The sequence below is a fragment of the Emys orbicularis genome, chromosome 21 (assembly GCF_028017835.1).
Source record: "Emys orbicularis isolate rEmyOrb1 chromosome 21, rEmyOrb1.hap1, whole genome shotgun sequence".
NCBI classification, from domain to species: Eukaryota; Metazoa; Chordata; order Testudines; family Emydidae; genus Emys; species Emys orbicularis.
Genome location: NC_088703.1, coordinates 19118013 through 19139087, shown reverse-complemented (window position 1 = coordinate 19139087; position 21075 = coordinate 19118013). Strand labels below are relative to the sequence as shown.

General features: G+C 56.5%; 1 protein-coding gene across 1 annotated transcript in view; it reads left to right on the top strand.

Annotated features, from left to right (window-relative positions):
- Nucleotides 1-3588: 3588 nt before the first annotated feature.
- The window catches only part of LOC135893023 (sacsin-like), a 28387-nt gene continuing 10900 nt past the window's right edge, over nt 3589-21075 (top strand). The window contains exons 1-6 of the mRNA XM_065420809.1: nt 3589-3611; nt 8712-8799; nt 9081-9192; nt 18377-18523; nt 19027-20398; nt 20798-20886. Coding sequence (XP_065276881.1) covers nt 3589-3611; nt 8712-8799; nt 9081-9192; nt 18377-18523; nt 19027-20398; nt 20798-20886 — 1831 coding nt within the window. The remainder of the gene's footprint in view (nt 3612-8711; nt 8800-9080; nt 9193-18376; nt 18524-19026; nt 20399-20797; nt 20887-21075) is intronic.

Sequence of the window (21075 nt, the reverse complement as noted above, 5' to 3'; positions counted from 1 at the left end):
GCCACAGCGCAGTGTCAGAACAGGTAGGAACTAGCCAGCCTTAGCACCAGCGACAGGACTTTCAATGGGCCGAACGGTGGTGCGGACCAGAGCCGCCGTGACCCAGTGCCCGCAGTTTGAAAACCGCTGCTTTCTATCATCTGCATGGCACCGGCCGGGGGCTTCCCCCCGCTCCCTCTGGGCCACGTTTGGCTAAAGTGTCTCTGCCAGCCGGGATTCGAAGACCGCGAGAGAGGAACCAGCGGCCGCTTCCCCGGCTCGTCGGTTCGGTGGCCCGTTGTCCGCCCAGCCCCGCCTGCCCCTCACCGCCCCCCCACTGGGGCCGCTGCTCAGCACAGGGTGGGGAGCTGCCCTCCGGTGCTCCGGCTGGTGACAGCCCTTTCCTAGCAGCGAGCTGGGGGTCCAGCTCGGTTCCCTCCCCCCCACAGCTCCTGCACTGCCCCACAAGCCTCATAAACCCTTTTATGCATCCTGCAGCACATGGGCAAACAGCCAGGCACGCGGTAGAATCATGCCCAATTCCCAGTGCGTCCCTCACGCTGCAGCCGGCTCCAGGGCGGCCGTTGCTGAGTGCCGCCCATGCCCCACACGCCAGGGCTTTGTTCTTCGAAACCTCCCGGGCAGCCACGCAGGGCAGGGGTTGCTGGTTGCTCAAGGCTGGGCGCCCAAGGGCGGGTGGGTGCTCGGCCGCCGGGGAAGTGAAACTGAATCGCGAGACTGAGGGGAAGGGGAAGAGCCGGCAGCTGCGTGAAGCGCGCCGGGGCCGCCTGCCCTACAAGTCCCAGCCCGGGAGATGCTCGTGATGGCGGCATCCGGGTCCTGCGGAGGGGGTGCAAAATGAGGGGGCGGAGACCAGCCCCAGCCCGCACGAAAGGCCTGGAGAACCTGCTGCAGCTGCCAGTGTGGGGTGACTTGATCCCGGCCAGTCAGTACCATCGATGGACCAATATTCACTAACGGACTACCCAGAAGGGTCGTTCTTTCCCCAGGCTCGTGCTGTGGCCGAGCGGCTCCGCTCTAGGGCTGATTTCAGGGCCGTTCTCTGGCGGGTGAGAGCCAGAGGGTCAGGCTGGGTGCTCACTGTGGTCCCCTTGGCCCGGGGCTCCATGACCCCAGCGGCCCAGGAAAGCCCAGCTGCCCTGGGCGCTCCACCCCTGGAGGCCTGAGCCCCAGTCTCCTGCTGTGGCGGCTGCTGCTCCCATCCCCTTTGCCTGGCGTAAGGTCTCAGAGCCCATCTGGCTGCGGGCGGAAGGCCTTGCCCTGCTTTCTAGCCCACTCCTCGGAACCATTCCTGGACATTAATGTAAAGGGATCACGGCGCCTGCACGGAAGGGCAGGGACCCCAATGCTTAACAATTGGCTGCAGTAGATACGGGGGCAGACACGGAGTCACCGAGATCGGGGCCCCGTCGGGCCGGGCGCTGCCCAGACACAGTCACTGAGATCGGGGCCCTGTCGGGCCGGGCACTGCCCAGACACAGAGTCACCGAGATCGGGGCCCCGTCGGGCCGGGCGCTGCCCAGACACAGAGTCACTGAGATCGGGGCCCTGTTGGGCCGGGCACCACCTGGACAGACTCAGAGACTCTCAGTCTAAATAGGCAAAGTGGGGGAGGGGAAACTGAGGCACAGAGAGGGGCTGTGTCCTGCTAAAGATCACACAGCAGGTCAGTGGCAGCGTTGGGGTGAAAGCTCAGTTTTCCTGACTCCACCCCCCTCCTAGACCGGCAGAGAGAACCCAGGAGTCCTGGGCCCCTGTTGGCTCACTGCCCCTCTCCCATGCAATGAGGACAGCCCCCCTCCCCCCCCGCACATCCGGCTGTATGGAGGCGTGCAGGAGCGAAACAGGCACCGTCAGCATCTGGCTGTCAAGTCCTGGGCTTGGAGCCACCGGGGGTGGGGGGCTCGTGTGCTCTTTCCCCAGTGCCCCAGGCCGTGTCTTGCTGCCCCACACGCAGCCCCCCAAGGACAGGATGTGACTCTACAGGGGTCTGGCCAGCTTGAGGGGGCAGGGAATGGGGCATGGGACCTTTCCCCTCCAGGAGGCGCCGGCTCCCATCTGGCACCAGGTGGGGGTCAGTGGGATAAAGACAAGGGCCATTTGGGCATCAGGACGCCTGGGTACCACAGGATGCCTGGGGTGCGGCTCCCCGCCCTGACAAGGCTTCCAGGAGCTGCTCTGAGCAGTCAAGGGGCTCGCTGGCCTGTGGCCTCATGGCTGGGGGGATCGCTGGGTCCTTCGCCTAGCTGCAGTGGGGTGGTGCCAGGGGGGTCGCCGGGCTGGGGAGATTGGTGGGGTCACAGGGGGATGCACATTAGGGGGAGTATAAGGGGGATGAGTTCCCTGTGCCCCCAGCACCCCCCTTGGACCCTCAAGCTGGGGGGGAGGGGCTCAGGCACCCCAATTCCTGCCCAAGGCACCAATCCCCTTTCCTGCCCCGATGGAGCCGGCTGGACACGGCACCTGGGTTTAGTTTTCGTCTGTGTGTGTGTGGCGGGGGGGGGGGGGGCACAGATTGTCACGGTGGTCCCGCATCCCCCCCCACAGGCCCCCACTGATATCCCCATCCCCTGCCCCACTCACCCCCCACTGACTCCGCCCCACACCCCTCTAACCTCCCCACTGATACCCCCATCTCCTGCCCCACTCACCCCCCACTGACTCCACCCCACATCCCACCAGCCCCCAACCTCCCCACTGATACTCCCATCCCCTGCCCCACTCTCCCCCCACTGACTTCGCCCCACACCCCTCCAACCTCCCCACTGATACCCCCATCTCCTGCCCCACTCACTCCCCACTGACTCCGCCCCACACCCCTCTAACCTCCCCACTGATACCCCCATCTCCTGCCCCACTCACCCCCACTGACTCCGCCCCACACCCCACCAGCCTCCAACCTCCCCACTGATACCCCCATCCCCTGTCCCACTCTCCCCCCACTGACTCCGCCCCACACCCCACCAGCCCCCACCTCCCCACTAAGCCCCATAACCCCATCCCAGAGACCCCCGCCTCACCTGCCCCATCACCCCCCACCGCCGCAGCCTCCCACCCCCACCGCCCCTGCGCTGCCCCGCGCGGCGCGTCCGGCGGAGCGGAATCGAAACCGAACTGGGTCTGAGGAATCGAAACGGGGCGGGGCGAGCTGGGGCGGGGGGGGGGCGCCATAAAGCCAGAGAAGCGGCGGGGCTCGGCTTCTTCGCCGGGGTCCCAGAGAGTACCCGGACCCGCCGGCACCAGCCCAAGCGCGAGCGAGGTGGGAACCAGCCGGGCCCTGGGGGGCAGGACGCCTGGGTTCCCGCCTGGCTCCGGGAGGGGAGTCGCGGTCTGGTGCTTACAGAGGTGGGTGGGAGCCAGGACTCCTGGGTTCCCCCCTTGGCTTTCCCACTGTCCTCCTGGATGTCCTTACACAACCCCCTGCTCCGCCTCAGTTTCCCTTCCCCATCCGGGGCCTATTTCCATCGGGAGGGCACTGGGGGGCAGGGACCGGCTGTCGCCCTGTGTCGCCCTATGCCAGGGGGTGGGATTGGATTTACGTCCACATGTTTAATGCTCGGTTCTGTTTTCTGTTCTGCAGGTTTCCCCATGGCTGCCACAGAGCCGAAGAGGTGGGTGCTTGGGTGTGCTGGGCATTTGGGTTGTGGGGTGTTCTGGGTATGGGGACACTGGGCGTTTGGGTTGTGGGGTGTTCTGGGTATGGGGACGCTGGGCGTTTGGGTTGGGGGGTGCTTTTGGGTATGGGGGTGCTGGGCATTGTGGGGGGGGTGCTTTTGGGTCGGGGTTGCTGGGTGTTTGGGTAGGGAGGTTCTGGGCGTTGTTGGGGGGTGGGTGCTTTTGGGTCGGGGTTGCTGGGCGTTTGGGTAGGGAGGTTCTGGGCGTTGTTGGGGGGTGGGTGCTTTTGGGTCGGGGTTGCTGGGCATTTGGGTTGTGGGTGCTTTTGGTATGGGGGTGCTGGGCATTGTTGGGGGGTGGGTGCTTTTGGGTCAGGGTTGCTGGGTGTTTGGGTAGGGAGGTTTTGGGCGTTGTTGGGGGGAGCAGAGGGGGCTGGAATAGCCCTGATTTGGCTGCTCTCACTCAGGCCAGGGAAAGCCGGGACCCCTCGAGGGGGCAGGGGGGCAGCTGGCCTGGCCTGCAGGGCGTGGCCCTTCGTGGGAGGTGGGATAACGAGCCAGGCAGATGGCACCTTTCTCCCTGGATGACAGCATCTCCATCAGGATTGTGCGGGTAGCACCAGACTGGGATAAGGCCCCCAACCCTTCACCCTCTCTTGCCGGGGTCGCCCTTCCAGCAGAAACCAGACCCCGTCTGTGGGAAGAGCTGCCTGAGGCAGAATTCTGGGGCTCATAAAGACCACCAGACTGGGTCAGACCAAAGGTCCATCTAGCCCAGTATCCTGTCTCCCGACAGTGGCCAGTGCCAGGTGCCCCAGAGGGAATGAACAGAACAGGGAATCATCATGTGATCCATCCCCTGTCACCCTTCCCAGCTTCTGGCAAACAGAGGCTAAGTCCATTAATGTTTTTAATAGCCATTGATGGACCTATCCTCCATGAACTTATCTAGTTCTTTTTTGAATCCTGTTATGGTCTTGGCCTTCACAACATCCTCTGGCAAGGAGTTCCACATGTTGACAGTGTGTTGGGTGAAGAAATACTTCCTGTTGTTTGTTTTAAACCTGCTGCCTAGTCATTTCATTTGGTGACCCCTAGTTCTTGTGCTATGGGAAGGAGTAAATAACACTTTCTGATTTACTTTCTCTACACCAGTCATGATTTTATAGACCTCAATCACATCTCCCTTTAGCCGTCTCTTTTCTAAGCTGAAAAGTCCCAGTTTTATTAATCTCTCCTCAGACGGCAGCCATTCCATACCCCTAATCATTTTTGTTGCCCTTTTCTGAACCTTTTCCAGTTCCAATGTATCTTTTTTGAGATTGGGCGACCACATCTGCATGTGTCAAGGTGTGGGTGTACCATGGATTTATATGGAGCCAATATGATATTTTCTGTCTTAATATTTATCCCTTTCTTAATGATTCCCAACATTCTGTTTGCTTTTTTGACTCCCGCTGCACATTGAGTGGATGTTTTCAGAGAACTCTCCACAGGTAGGAGCTGATTAGAAACAGTCAAATAAAAAAGAGTCCCATTCAATTACATCAGGTAATGGTAGGCAGCTAAAAAGTGACAAGTTTTTAAAGTGCTTATATACCAATGCTAGAAGTCAGAATAATAAGATGGGTGAACTAGAGTGCCTCATATTAAATGAAAATATTGATCTAATGGGCATCACAGAAACTTGGTGGAATGAGGATAATCAACGGGACACAGTAAAACCAGGGTACAAAATATATCGGAAGGACAGAACAGGTCGTGCTGGTGGAGGAGTGGCACTAGATGTGAAAGAAAGCGTAGAATCAAATGAAGTAAAAATCTGAAATGAACTGAACTGTCCCATAGAGTCTCCATGGATAGAAATTCCATGCTCTAACAATAAGACTATAGCAGTAGGGCTATATTACCGCCCACCTGACCAGGACGATGATAGTGACTGTGAAATGCTCAGGGAGATTAGAGAGGCCATTAAAATAAAAAACTCAGTAATAATAATGGGGGATTTCAACTATCCCCATATTGACTGGGTACGTGTCACCTCAGGACAGGATGCAGAGATACAGTTTCTTGACATCTTAAATGACTGCTTCTTGGAGCAGCTGGTCCTGGAACCCACCAGAGGAGAGGCAATGCTTGATTGAGTCCTAAGTGGAGCACAGGATCTGCTTCAAGAGGTGAATATAGCTGGACCGCTTGGTAATAGTGACCATAATATAATTAAATGTAACACCACAGCGGCCCAATACTATAGCATTTAATTTCAGAAAGGGGAACTACACAAAAACGAGGAGGTTAGTTAAACGGAAATTAAAGGGTACAGTGCCAAACATGAAATCCCTGCAAGCTGCGTGGAAACTTTTTAAAGACCCCATAATAGAGGCTCAACTGAAATGTATACCCCAAATTAAAAAACCTAGTCGGAGAACCAAAAAAGAGCCACCGTGGCTAAACAACAAAGTAAAAGAAGCAGTGAGAGGCAAAAAGGCATCCTTTAAAGAGTGGAAGTTAAATCCTAGTGAGGAAAATAGAAAGGCGCATAAACTCTGGCAAATGAAGTGTAAAAATACAATCAGGAAGGCCAAAAAAGAATCTGAGGAACAGTTAGCCAAAGACACTAAGTAATAGCAAAAAAAATTGTAAGTACATCAGAAGCAGGAAGCTGCTAAACAGCCAGTGGGGTCACTGGATGGTCGAGATGCTAAAGCAGCACTCAAGGAGGATAAGGCCATTGCGGAGAAACTAAATGAATTCTTTGCATCGATCTTCACGGCTGAGGATGTGAGGGAGATTCCCAAATCTGAGACATTCTTTTTAGGTGACAGATCTGAGGAACTGTCCCAGATTGAAGTGTCATTAGAGGAGGTTTTGGAACAAATTGATAAATTAAACAGCAATAAGTCACCAGGACCAGATGGTATTCACCCAAGAGCTCTGAAGGAACTCAAATGTGAAATTGCAGAACTACTAACTGTCATCTGTAACCTATCATTTAAATCAGCTTCTGTACCAGATGACCAAAGGATAACTAATGTGATGCCAATTTTTTAAAGGGCTCCAGAGGTGATCCCGGCAATTACAGGCCTGTAAGCCTGACTTCAGTACCAGGCAAACTGGTTGAAACTATAATAAAGAACAATATTGTCAGACATAGAGATGAACATAATGTGTTGGGGAAGAGTCAACATGGTTTTAGTAAAGGGAAATCATGCGTCACCAATCTACTAGAATTCTTTGAGGGGGTCAACAAGCATGTGGACAAGGGGAATCCAGTGGATATAGTGTACTTAGATTTTCAGAAAGCCTTTGACAAGGTCCCTCACCAAAGGCTCTTATGCACAGTAAGCTGCCATGGGATAAGAGGGAAAGTGCTCTCCTGGATTGGTAACTGGTTAAAAGATAGGAAACAAAGGGTAGGAATAAATGGTCAGTTTTCAGAGTGGAGAGAGGTAAATAGTGGTGTCCCCCAGGGGTCTGGGACCAGTCCTATTTAACATATTCATAAATGATCTGGAAAAAGGGGTAAACAGTGAGGTGGCAAAATTTGTAGATGATACAAAACTACTCAAGATAGTTAAGACCTAGGTAGACTGCGAAGAGCTACAAAAGGATCTCACCAAACTGGGTGACTGGGCAACAAAATGGCAGATGAAATTCAATGTTGATCAATGCAAAGTAATGCACATTGGAAAGCATAATCCCAACTCTACATGTAAAATGATGGGGTCTAATTAGCTGTTCCCACTCAAGAAAGAGATCTTGGAGTCATTGTGGATAATTCTCTGAAAACATCCACTCAATGTGCAGCGGCAGTCAAAAAAGCGAACAGAATGCTGGGAATAATTAAGAAAGTGATAGATAAGAAGACAGAAAATATCATGTTGCCTCTATATAAATCCATGGTACGCCCACATCATGAATACTGGGTGCAGGTGTGGTCACCCGATCTCAAAAAAGATGCATTGGAATTGAAAAAGGTTCAGAAAAGGGCAACAAAAATGATTAGGGGTATGGAACGGCTGCCGTATGAGGAGAGATTAATAAGACTGGGACTTTTCAGCTTGGAAAAGAGACGACTAAGGGGAGATATGATTGAGGTCTATAAAATCATGACTGGTGTGAAGAAAGTAAATAAGGAAGTGTTGTTTACTCCTCCTCATAACACAAGAACTAGGGGTCACCAAATGAAATGAATAGGCAGAAGGTTTAAAACAAACAAAAGGAAGTATTTCTTCACACAACGCACAGTCAACCTGTGGAACTCTTTGCCAGAGGATGTTGTGAAAGCCGAGACTATAACAGGGTTAAAAAAAGAACTGGATAAGTTCATGGAGGATAGGTCCATCAATGGCTATTAGCCAAGATGGGCAGGGATGGTGTCCCTAGCCTCTGTTTGCCAGAAGCTGGGAATGGGCGACAGGGGATGGATCACATGATGATTCCCTGTTCTGTTCATGCCCTCTGGGGCACCTGGCGTTGGCCGCTGTAGGAAGACAGGATGCTGGGCTAGATGGACCCTTGGTCTGACCCAATGTGGCCGTTCTTATGTGAAGACACGGGGGTCGTTGTCCTGCTCTGCACGGCAGGGAGTCCGATCCCCCTCCCCAGAGTTGGCACATACCCCAGGCCCCCAATTCCCTTTGTTCTACTTGCCCCACCTCGCAAGCCATGCAGGGCTCTCGTTCACCCCTGCAGGGAGGTCCCCTCCTTATCTTCTCCCCCCCCACCCCCCCGGCCCAGAGCCTGGCCCTCCAGCCCCCAGGAAAGGCCAATCCCCCTTTCCCAGGGCTCGGCCACCCCCACCCATGTCCCCCAGGGGCTGTTAGGGGTCTGGAGGCAGGGAAGGGGGCGGCTGGTTCCTGAGGCAGGATACTAGGGTAGATGGGCCCGTGTGGAGGACCCAGGGGGCAGGATACCGGGGTAGGTGAGCCTGTGGGGCTGATCCAGGAGGCAGGATACTGGGGTAGGTGGGCCTGTGGGGCTGATCCAGGGGGCAGGGAGGGAGCGGGATACCGGGGTAGATGGGCCTGTGTTGGGGGATGGATGGGAGATTTCTCCTGGTGAGTGATGCATGTCTTTCTCCCCCCCTCTCCACAGGAGGGGGTTCCGGCAGAGGCCCCCCCCCTTCCTCAAATACCTGCAGAGCATCCTGCGCAAGTACCCAGATGGGGGGCAGATTCTGAAGGTGAGTCCTGGGTTTGGGGGGTTCACAGCAGGACACCCCCCCACGCTCCAACCACTAGACCCCACTCCCTCCCAGAGCCTGGGGGAGAACCCAGGCGTCCTGGCTCCCAGCCCCTCTGCTCTAACCACTAGACCCCACTTCCCTCCCAGAACTGGGGAGGGAACCCAGGAGTCCTAGTTCCCCTACTCAGTGGAGCCATGTGCCCAAGCTGGGGGGCTGGTAATGAGCCGGGGGTGGGTGGGATCTGTGCTGACGGGCGCTGTGCCCCCCTCCCCCGCCAGGAGCTGATCCAGAACGCGGATGATGCGGGGGCCACGGAGGTGATCTTCCTGTGCGATGAGCGCCACTACGGGACCCAGAGCCTGGCCGCAGAGGGGCTGCAGCGAGCGCAGGGTACGAGGGGGCAGCAGCTGGGGGGGGGGGGGGCGTAGGCTGAGGTTGACAGATCTGGGGAAGGGATTTATGTTGGGTGATGGTGGGGGACCCTGGGGGGCCTGGCAGGACTGAAGGGGTGTGTGTGAGGAGATGGGGGGGTTAGGGGGGTTGGGGAAGGGGAGCTAGGGAATCGGGGGTCCCATCTCTCATACACCTCCCACCTCTTTGGGGGGCTGTGGGTCCTGCCCCTCACATAGTGTTGTGGGGGGGGGGCTAGTTTAGGGGATCAAAGAATCAAAGTCCCACCTCATGTAGTGTCTGGAGGGGATCGGGGCCCCGCCCCTCATGCACTGTCTGGGGGGGTTGGGGGAATTGGGACCCCGCCCCTCATGTGTTGTCTAGGGGGTTCAGGGTCCTGCCCCTCACATGCTGTCTGGGGGGGTTGGGAGGATTGGGGCCCCGCCCCTCACGCAGTGTCTGGGGGGGGGAGGATGGGGGCCCCGCCTATACCTTGCTGTCTTGGAGGGGGTCAAGGCCCCGCCCCTCACGCACTGTCTGGGGGCGTCAGGGGAATCAAGGACCTGCCTCTTACGCGCTGTGTGTGGGGGGTCGGGGGGAATCGAGGCCCCGCCCCTCACGTGCTGTCTGGGGGCGTCAGGGGAATCAAGGCCCTGCCCCTCACATGCTGTCGGGGGGGGGGGGCGCCCCCACGCGCTGTCTGGGGGGTCGAGGCCCCGCCCCTCATGCGCTGTTTGGGAGGTCGAGGCCCTGCCCCTTGTGTGCTGTCTGGGGGGGTTTGGAGTGTGACGGTGCTGCCCGTGGGAGCCAGCTGAGGTCACTCAATCAGGGTGAACTGCAAACAGAACAGGGCAGACAAACCCCACAAGCTGGTGGATATTCCAAGATTTAGATTTCCCAAGCCAGCACAAAACAGCTTCTATAGTACCTCACCGGTTACTCAGAAGTCCAAACAACGCAGTTCCCCTAAAGTACCCAGGCTCAGGCCTCCATCCAGACCCACCTGTCAGATATGATGATGATTACTAAAAATCTTATCTCATCATATAACAGAAAAGGTTCTTCCAACCCCAAAGGATCAGCCACATACCCAGGTCCAATTATAACTTAGATCTTACCCAAAATACACGCTAGAGCCAATTCTTATTAACTAAACTAAAATTTATTAAAAAAGAAAAGAGAGCGAGTGTTGGTTAAAAGATCAATATTCGTACAGACATGAGCTCAATTCTTGAGGTTCAGATGCATAGCAGAGGTGAGCTTGTAGTTGCCAAAAGTCCTTTTAGATATAGTCCATAGGTTATAGTCATATTCAGGGTGGCTCCAGTCAGTGACTGGGGATCTCAATCCTTATGGCTTAAGGTTTCCCCCTCTTGAAACCCAAAGCAGATCTGAGATGAAGAAGGATCGTGTCCCAGGGTTCTTATACATTTCCAGCAGCCTTTCGGCCTGAGAAAACAATAGGCTTAACTCTCCTTCTCCCAAACATCCTGGCAATTAGCACAGGGTAATTTATCCATTAAACAGTTCAGATCCCGGTTACCACAACCTTCAAAGAGACATAGAGACAATAATACTATTTCACTCAAGGATCATCATAAATGTTAATATTCCTTTTTGATCTTTGAATTAAAATTATAGCAATAGACAAGACTTGTTTGCTTACATCACAAGCCCTGAGCAAACATCTACCCTTTTATCTCTAACAATGCAGACTTGCATTTCAAAGCTCTATTCAGTTACATATCTTCCTAACCAGTTTCTACAGTTCACCCATGGGTCAGGTCAGTCTGTGAGTTAATTAACTCTTTCTGGCCCTGTCACCTTTCAATGAAATATTATTTTACACTCAGAACGTCACACCCCCAATGCAAAATTGATGCAGGAAGGGATGACACAAACATCACTGATTGCATCCCAAAAGCTCCCCATCCTTGGGTCTGTCTCATTACAGCTTGTACTGGGTTAGAAGCCGTATCAGGGTATAACAGAAATGGCTTATTAAAGTCCTGTTCAATAACATGATTGAATCTCTTTATGAACTTACGGTAAAACGTGGTTAGCACCATAGTGGATTGGATCTTCTGGTTCCCGTATGACTCATGTGATCTTGTCCAGAGCTAAAGAACATAGCTACTTTATCCATACAAGCTCTGGCAAATGTTTGGAACCCAATTAACATCAAATCAACGTAGATATTAATGTTGTTCACAGTGTAGGAATCTTGGCATTTAGGCCTTGGCTACACTTGCAGCTGTACAGTGCTGTGAGTTAAACCTGACTTCATGCAGCTGAGTAGGGAAAGCGCTGCAGTCTGTCCACACTGACAGCTGCCCAGCACACTGTCGTGGCCACATTTGCGGCAATTGCAGCGCTATTGGGAGCGGTGCATTATGGGCAGCTATCCCACAGAGCACCTCTTCCCATTCTGGCGCCGTGGGTTGTGGGAAGGGGGCGTAGGTGCGGGGGATTCTGGGTCCTGTCCCAATGCCCCGTGATGCATCACTTCGCATCCCAGAAATCCCTTTGTTTCCGTCCACCTTTGGCGCCATCTTTCAACGGTTTCTGGGCAGCGCGATCTGTCTGTGGGAAATGGAGTCCGAACTGCTGAGGCGTATGCTGACGAGTCTCGCCAGCACGTCACGTTTGGCTGTCGAACTATTCCTTAAGATCCAAAGTGACAGTGAGAGTGAGGGTGAGGAGTCCGACGATGCTATCGAGACGCGTAACGCGTACGACACGAAATTGCTTGTGGCATTCACGGACATGCTCAGCACCGTGGAACGCCGCTTTTGGGCTCGGGAAACAAGCACCGAGTGGTGGGATCACATCGTCATGGAAGTCTGGGATGACGAGCAGTGGCTGCAGAACTTTCAGATGAGAAAAGCCATTTCCATGGACTGTGTGAGGAGCTCGCCCCCACCCTGCGGTGCAAGGACATGAGATTGAGAGCTGCCCTGCCAGTGGAGAAGCGGGTGGCTATTGCAATCTGGAAGCTGGCAACTCCAGACAGCTACTGGTCGGTCGCAAACCAGTTTGGAGTGGGAAAGTCGACCGTTGGAATCGTGCTGATGCAAGTTTGCAAGGCCATTAATCGCATCCTACTCAGAAGAACCGTGACTCTGGGTAACGTGCAGGAAATAGTGGATGGCTTTGCAGAAATGGGGTTCCCTAACTGTGGAGGGGCGATAGATGGGACGCACATTCCTATTCTGGCACCACCCCACCTAGGATCCGAGTACGTTAATCGTAAGGGGTATTTCTCTATGGTTCTCCAGGCGCTTGTGGATCACCGTGGGCGTTTCATTGACATTAACACAGGCTGGCCCGGAAAGGTGCATGACGCACGCATCTTTCGGAACACTTGGCTGTTCAGGAAGATGCAGGCCGGGACTTTTTTCCCAGAGCGGAAGATCACGGTAGGGGAAGTTGAAATGCCCATTGTGATCCTTGGAGATCCCGCTTACCCGTTAATGCCGTGGCTCATGAAACCCTACACAGGGAGCCTTGACAGCAGCAAGGAACAGTTCAATTACAGGCTGAGCCGGTGCCGAATGACTGTGGAGTGTGCCTTTGGCCGTTTAAAGGCCCGCTGGCGGTCTCTGTATGGGAAGCTGGACTTGTCCGAAAGCAGCATCCCCGCGGTTATATCCACGTGCTGTGCCCTCCATAATATTTGTGAAGGGAGGGGTGAAAGCTTCACTCAAACATAGACCTCCGAGGTTCAACACCTGGAGGCTGAATTTGCACAGCCAGAGAGCAGGGCTATTACAGGGGCCCAGCGTGGGGCTGCAAGGATTAGGGATGCCTTGAGGGAGCAATTTGAGGCTGAAAACCAGCAGTGATATCTGGTGCCCTGCACGGGAGTGAAGTGCAGTAGTTCCAATCTTTAGGAATCAGTGTCTGCTTGGCAGACAAGCAGACTTGCAGTGCCTGTTTTTTTCCTGGGCTAAGGAGTCTTTTACTTTATTATTGCATAAAGAATGTTTTCAAAGCCAAAGAATCCATTTATTGAAAAGAAAAAAAAATTATTGAAAAGAAACAAGGGGGTGGAGCGGGGAATGGTACAATCACAGATTCGCATATGTCCTGTCTGGTGTGCTGTGCAGTGAGTGCTGCACTTCAGGATAGCTATACTGCATGGTGATGGGGGTTGAGTGCAGAGGGTAAGGGTCATGGTTTTCAGGGCTGGGTGGTGAAGATACTGGTGTTGGAGGCAGCGGGTGGCGTGAAGAACACGGAAGATGGGGAAAGTGGGTTGGAGGTGACAGTGGGGCACAACGGAAAGAGTTTTGGGACAAGGGCTGTAGGGAGGGGTGGCGTTTGCGGTACTGCTCCTCTTTCTGCATGGCTACCAGCTCCTGGATAGCATCTGCTTGGCGCTCCAGGATGCTGATGAGCCTATCAGTGCTTTGCTGCCGGTGCGCGGTGCTTTGCCGCCAGTGTGCTGCGTTTTCCTGGCGGATCCTGCTTTCTCTATTCCTCCAGTCCTGTGCCTTCTCGTTCTCTTTAATAGATTGCCGCATCACTTCTTGCAGCATGTCTTCTTTGCTTTTTCACGGTCTCTTCCTGAGTCTTTGCAGTCTCTGAGCAGGCGATAAGAGGGACGGCTGAGGTCTCAAGGTTGATGCAGCTGTATAGGCAAAATGCAACATTTAACAGAGGCAGCATTGTTTATACCAGACAGAGTAATGATTCCCCCCGCACTTAAGGAGTAGAAAACACACAGGGTCTACACAATAGCATAATAATTTTCCCGTCCGAAACAGAGCACACATATCCCACGGGAGCCTCAAAATGGTGAGTAATGGGGACTGATTGTTTCAGGGCTGCATTATCCTCTGGGTTTCTGTGCCTTGGGGAGAGCCAACAGCTTCAGGGGATACCTACACTGAACACTGTCCCAACATTTTCCACAGGAGTTCGTCCTAGACGATATCTCGCTGCTGAGGGTGACCTGGGAAGCAAGGGAGGGTCTTCTACTGCAATGCGGCTTCCGCCCTGGCCCATATGCAGCTTGCCCTGTGTGCAGCAATGGTCCCCCCGCCCCTCGCAGCACAGTGGCGTGGACACGTTAGCCTGGCTGGGACAAGGACCACGGTGGCTCTCCCTATAAACCTGCGCAAGCGCATTGCACACGTTCTGGATGAGACATTCGAGAAGATTACCGAGGCCGATTACTGCGATGTGATAAACCACATCAATGCACTATTCCGCATCTAGGCATGCATGCCTAACCCTCCTCTCCCAAAGAGCCCGCACCGAAAAAATTCCTTCCCGAAAAAAAAAAAATGCTTACCAGGAACCTGCTCTTCTGTTTGTCCTCCACCAAGTACCGGCCGCTGTGACTGGCTACCTTCCTCCTGGCTCGAGAAGAGCTCCTGGCTGCATGGCGCCAGGGATTCCGGGGTGTCTCCATCCGGCCCACCACCATCACTTCCGTTTTCCTCCTTCCCCCCCCCCCCCCCCCCGGCTCTGAAGTGTCCATGGTGGTGCTCGGAGTGGAGGTGGGGTTAACCCCAAGTATCGCATCCAGCTCTTTGTAGAATCGGCAGGTCACGGGGGGAGCACCCGAGCGGCCGTTTGCGTCGCGGGCTTTGCGGTAGGCACTCTGCAGCTCCTTGACTTTAATCCTGCACTGCAGGGCATCCCGGTCATGGCCCCTTTCCATCATGTCCTTTGATACCTTCCCGAAGGTATTGTAATTCCTACAGCTGGAGCGCAGCTGGGACTGGACAGCTTCCTCCCCCCAAACACTGATGAGGTCCAGCAACTCGCCATTGCTCCATGCTGGGGCTCGCTTGGCGCGTGGAGGCATGGTCACCTGGAAAGATTCGCTGATAGCACTCCACGCCACACTGGGCTGCGCAAACAGGAAGGGGATTTTTAAAATTCCCGGGGACTGTAAAGGGTGGGTCACATGGTTGGTTACCTGAGGCCAGGGCAGTAGAATTTGAACTGATGACCAGAGTGGCTAGAACAGGCATTGTGGGATACTGCCGAATAATTCTGGAGGCCATTCACAGCGCATTGGGCGGCCACACTGGCGCCGCAGCGCTGCAGCGGCAGCGCAATACTCGCTATTCCTCTCGGAGAGGTGGAGTACATGCAGCGCGGCAACCACGGAGATACAGCGCTGCAAATGCCTTGCCAGTGTGGACAGGGAGTGAGTTACAGCGCTGGGGGCGGCTTTACAGCGCTGCAACTCGCAAGTGTAGCCAAGGCCTTAGCCGTGAAAGCAATCTGGTAGTGTCTCCCCGTTTCCCTTTTCATACAGCACATCAAGTCTGGAATGTCTTTTCTCCTGTGCAAAGTTCTAATACTGTTTACAGGCAGTAACAGTGCAACATTAGCATTACAAGGCCTTTTAACATAAGGTGTGTTCTTATGTATCACTTTCAACTTGTTCAAGGGATTTTCCAATAGATTAGGCACATTGTACATTTTTACAGTTCTTGGTAATAGCAACACATTAGTTACAAAAATTACCATTAGCAACAACAACAAATTCATTGCAAGTGTCCATTTGCTATGCCACACCTTTGGCTCAATACCATTGGGGTTTGGGCCGTTTAGGGTTACCCTGTGGTTTCCCTTTGCAAAAGTACATTTTCTCTTTCCTCCTCCTCCTGAAGGATTAAACCCGGATTTCTCTTGCTTAACAGAATTCACTGGCTGATTGGATGGGCTCTCTGTGCTAACCGCTATTAGCAGTGATAGCTCAAATAAATGTGTTAGTCTCTAAGGTGCCACAAGTCGTCCTGTTCTTTTAGCTATTAGCAAGTCTTTCTTCTCCCCATCAGCCAGGTCATTTGCATCAACACAGGTGCTAGCTTTTAGATTTTTAGCTGCTACCAATTTCAAGGCTGGACTCTGTCTTACAGAGATACCACACAAATCCAAAGAGTCTGAGGGTGAGAGTTTGCTTGCTGTCCCCTGCAAACTGTTCTGCTTTGAAACCCCAGTAACCAAATCTGTCCTCAGACCCTGAAGCACAGACTGCTCACTTAAAGAATTAGCATGGAGACAGTCCTGTCCCAACACCATTGTCTTTCCAACAAGCTGGCCCAGCCCAGCCACTTGGTCATAGGGTTGTTTAAATTCCTTAACAGCTTTTACTCCATCTGAGACCTTCTCAAAGCTATCCACACTGGATCTCTCAAAAGGAAAGTCAGTGAATCCATTCACAACAGAAAATTTCTGGCTGTTAGGAACTGATACTTCCCTGATTAAACCACTTTTACACCCTTCAGTTGTAGCAAACTGCTTGCACAGATTACCATGAGGATTTCTTTCCTTAGCAGCTTCTCTAAGGCCTTGGCTACACTCGCACTTTGCAGCGCTGCACTTGCTGCGCTCAGGGGAGTGAAAAAACACCCCCCCTGAGCGCAGCGAGTGCAGCGCTGTAAAGCGCCAGTGTAATCAGCACCTGCAGCGCTGCAAGCTACTCCCCTCGGAGAGGTGGAGCTCTCGCAGCGCTGGCGGCGCGACTACACTCGCGCTTCACAGCGCTGACACGGCAGCGCTGTGAATCTGCGAGTGTAGCCAAGGCCTAAGGCTAAGTCTTCAGTGTGGGGGGGGGGGAGGTGTTGATTTAGTATGCAAATTCGAGGTATCCGAGCCGACTTACTCCGCTGTGAGGATGGTGGCAAATCAACCTCCGCAGCTCCCCCGTCGACGGTGCTTACTCCTACCTGCGCTGGTGGAGTACACGCGTCGATTCGGGGATCGATTGTCGCGTCCCGACGAGACGCGATAATTCGATCCCTGAGAGATCGATTTCGACCCGCCGATTCAGGCGGGTAGTGAAGATGTAGCCTAAGCAACAATTCACCCCTCACAGAAATTCTGCTCTTACCCTCTTCACCTAGGGCTTGCTCTAAATGAACACTTCCCTGAGCCACAACAGACTCTTCTGGGTCTTACTTACATCCATGATCACCTTTGGCCCATCAGGCGGATTTCCACACAATCCCCTTTCAGGCAAACTCATAGACTCACTAGATGAAAGGTTAGAGGTACTCTCCTTCCCTCTGCAACTTTCCTCATAGTCACTGGCAACCTGCAAGTTGTTAAGCTCAACACACACAAGTTTAGGAATCATTTTCTCCTTGTGGCAAGTTTCCACACCATCAGTAGGTAACACAATCAAATCACCTTTCTGCTCTCCTTGTGCCCTGGCTAGGGTATCACCCTGATCAGACAGAGATGCTACACCCTTTTCCAGCCACACATTAGCAACAGGCAAAATACAAGCACCAGAATTGTCTGGTCTCTGGGACTGTGCTAAGACACTAACTGGATGCAGCCTAGTTACAGTGCCATTCTCCCCAGCAGACACAAACTTAGGACCACTCCCCTCCTGGGCTTTAGTTGAATCCAGAACCAACTCTGAGACAACTGCACTATTCTCAACCATCACAGGCTGACTCGCTGTCTGGTGGGGTTGGGGTATTGAGGCCCTGCCCCTGATGCTGTGGGGGGGGTCAAGGCCCTGCCCCTCGTGTGCTGTCTGGTGGGGGTTAGGGTCGAGGCCCTGCCCCTCACGCTGTCTGGGGGGTTGAGGCCCCGCCCCTTGTGTGCTGTCTGGGGGGGGTTGGGGTTGAGGCCCCGCCCCTCACACGCTGTCTGGGGGGTCGAGGCCCCGTCCCTCGTGTGCTGTCTTGGGGGGAGTTGGGATCGAGGCCTCGCCCCCACACGCTGTCTGGGGGGTTGAGGCCCCGCCCCTGACTCGCTGTCTGGTGGGGTTGGGGTATTGAGGCCCTGCCCCTGATGCTGTGTGGGGGGTCGAGGCCCCGCCCCTCGTGTGTTGTCTGGGGGGGGGTTGGGGTCGAGGCCCCGCCCCTCACACGCTGTCTGGGGGGTCAAGGCCCCGCCCCTCGTGTGCTGTCTGGGGGGGGTTAGGGTCGAGGCCCCGCCCCTCACGCTGTCTGGGGGGTTGAGGCCCCGCCCCTTGTGTGCTGTCTGGGGGGGTTGGGGTCGAGGCCTCGCCCCCACACGCTGTCTGGGGGGTCGAGGCCTCGCCCCCACACGCTGTCTGGGGGGTCGAGGCCTCGCCCCCACACGCTGTCTGGGGGGTCGAGGCCCCGTCCCTGACTCGCTGTCTGGAGGGTTGAGGCCCCGCCCCTCGTGTGCTGTCTGGGGGGTCGAGGCCCCGCCCCTGACTCGCTGTCCCTGGCTCCAGGCCCGGCGCTGGTGGCCTACAACGACGGGCTGTTCTCAGAGGCCGACTGGGACGGGATCCAGAGCACGGGCGACAGTCACAAGCTGCGCGACCCCGGCACCGTCGGCCGCTTCGGCCTGGGCTTCAACTCCGTCTATCACCTGACAGGTGAGCGCCCCGGGGGCAGGGACCTCACGCGCTGGGAAGCTCGGGGGGGGGGGGGGGGTTGGGTCACAACTGGGGGGGGTCTCTGGGGCAGCTCGGGAGGGTCTGCGTCACAGCCGGGGGGTCTCTGGGGGAGTCCAGGGGGTTCGGGGTCACAGCCGGGGGGTCTCGGGGGGAGCCCAGGGGTGTCTCTGGGGAAGCTTGCGGAGGTCTGGGTCACAGCCCTGGGGGAGCCTTGGGGAGGTCTCTGGGGAAGCTTGGGGGGGTCTGGGTCACAGCCCTGGTGGTCTCTGGGGGAGTTTCTGGGGGAGCTTAGGGGGTTTGGGGTCACAGCCAGGGGGTCTCTGGGGGAGCCCGGGGGGGGACTGGGGGAGCTTAGGGGGTTTGGGGTCACAGCCAGGGGGTCTCTGGGGGAGCTCGGGGGGTCTGTGTTACAGCCAGGGGGTCTCTGGGCGGGTTCGGGGTCACAGCTGGGGCTCCCTGCCTCTCATCCCCTCTCCCTGCAGACCTGCCGGCGGTGCTGAGCGGCCCCTGGCTGGGCGTGCTGGACCCGCAGCGGGTGGCGTTGGCGGACGGCGGGCAGCAGTGGCACCTGGAGGAGGCGGGGGAGCTGGCCGACCAATTTGCGCCCTTCTGGGGGGCACTGGAAGTCATGGGGCACGGCGAGGGGTCCCCGGCGGCCGGCCGCTTCCCCGGCACCCTTTTCCGCTTCCCGCTGCGCCACGAACCCTCCGGCATCTCGGACAACCTGTACAGCCCCGAGCGCGTGCGCCAGCTCTTCCTGGCCTTCATCCACGACGCCCCCACCTGCCTCCTCTTCCTCCGCCACGTCCGGCGCCTGGCCCTGAAGATGGTGGATGGCCAGGGGGCCACGACGGAGCTGCTGGAAACCACAGCCGCCCCGCGCCCGCTCAACGGGCCAGGCTCGGTCCAGGACGATGTGGCCGCTGCGGCGCTGGCCACTGCAGCCTGCATCAAGGCCGTGGCTGCGCACGGCACGGCCGCTGACGGGGACGCAGAGCGCGAGTGGCTGGTGGTCTCGGCCGTGCCGATCGAAGGTGCCTTCCCGGAGCTGGCGGAGCTGGCGGGCGCGCTGGGGAGCTTGCCTGGCGTGGCTTTGGCGTACCCGCTGCGGGGCGGCTGTGCTGGGCACCTCTGCTGCTTCCTGCCGCTGCCAGCCACGGAGGAGAATGCCACAGGACTGCCCCTCCACATCAACGCCCCCTTCCACCTGACGGACGACCGGCGGCACGTCCAGTGGGCTGAAGAAGACTGCAGCCGGGACCACGCCGCCCGGTGGAACCAGCTGCTGACCGAGGCGGTGCTGCCGCTCGCCTACCGCCAGGCCGTCGTGGTGGCGGCAGCTTGTCCCGGCGACCCCTATGGCGCCTGGCCCGACCCAGAGCTGAGCCGGCACCAGCAGCGCTACCGGAGCCTGGCGGAACGGATCTGCCAGCAGCTGTGGGGCATGGAAGCCCTGGTGCCAGCCGGCCAACCCGGCACACGCCGGCTCCGAGCCACGGACGCCGTGTTCCTGCCGCAGAACGGGGCCGGCGAAGCCACGCTCCGGGTGCTGGAGGACACCCTGGTGCAGGCGGGCGAGCCGCTGGCCACGGTGCCAGCCCACGTGCGCCGGGCGCTGGCCGCGGGCGGCCCGGCGGTGAAGGAGGCCACTCCGGCCTATGTGCGAAAGGTCCTGGGCCGTGTGGGGCCTGCCCGATACCCGGCCGACAAGCGGCAGCTGCTGGAGTACGTGGCTGGAGACAAGCACTACGGGGAACTGGCGGGCCTGGAGCTGCTGCCACGTGCTGATGGGGGCTTTGCCTGCTTTGGGGGTGCCAGCGGCACGGTCTATGCCGACAGTGAGGCCTTCCCCAGGTAAGAGAGCCCCTGGCCCCTCCACCCGCCTCCCAGGCCAGAGGACACCCAGTGAGCGCGGCTTCACCAGCCCGCAGCACCTGGGAAAAGCAGGTTCTGTTGGGAGCCGGGCTGAGACGCAGGGACCCGGGCCACGCCAGGGCCACGAATCAGCCCATGGAACAGGGATCCCACTGCCCCCGCCCAGCCAGCCAGCCCCCTGGTGTGGGGCCAGATGGGAGCTGGTGCCTCCTAGAGGGGAAAGGCCCCATGTCCCATTCCCCACCCCCCTGAGCCAGCCAGTCCCTGCCCTGGGGCCAGATGGGAGCAAGCACCCCCTAGAGGGGACAGGCCCCATTCCCTGCCCCCCCAACCCCGCCCAGCCCTACTGTCTTAACTCTCTGAATTCCTGGTTTCCAGGATCCTGCTCCCTGGCCTGGCTGACAGTTTTCTGCCGGAGGATCTGACGCCCGCCCTGCTGAGTCACCTGCACTGGATCGCGGAGCAGGGTAAGTGGGAACCATCCGTCCTTTGGTGCCCGTCTCTGCCCGGTGTGCCTGGGGCAACATGAACGTTGCTGGGCCCTGTTACCCAGCCCCTGCACCCCATCCGAGAGGCAGCCGCATCTCAGTGCCGGGTGAGGGGTCCCCGTATAACCAGCCACCCGCACCCCACCCCAGAGGTGGCTGCATTTCCGG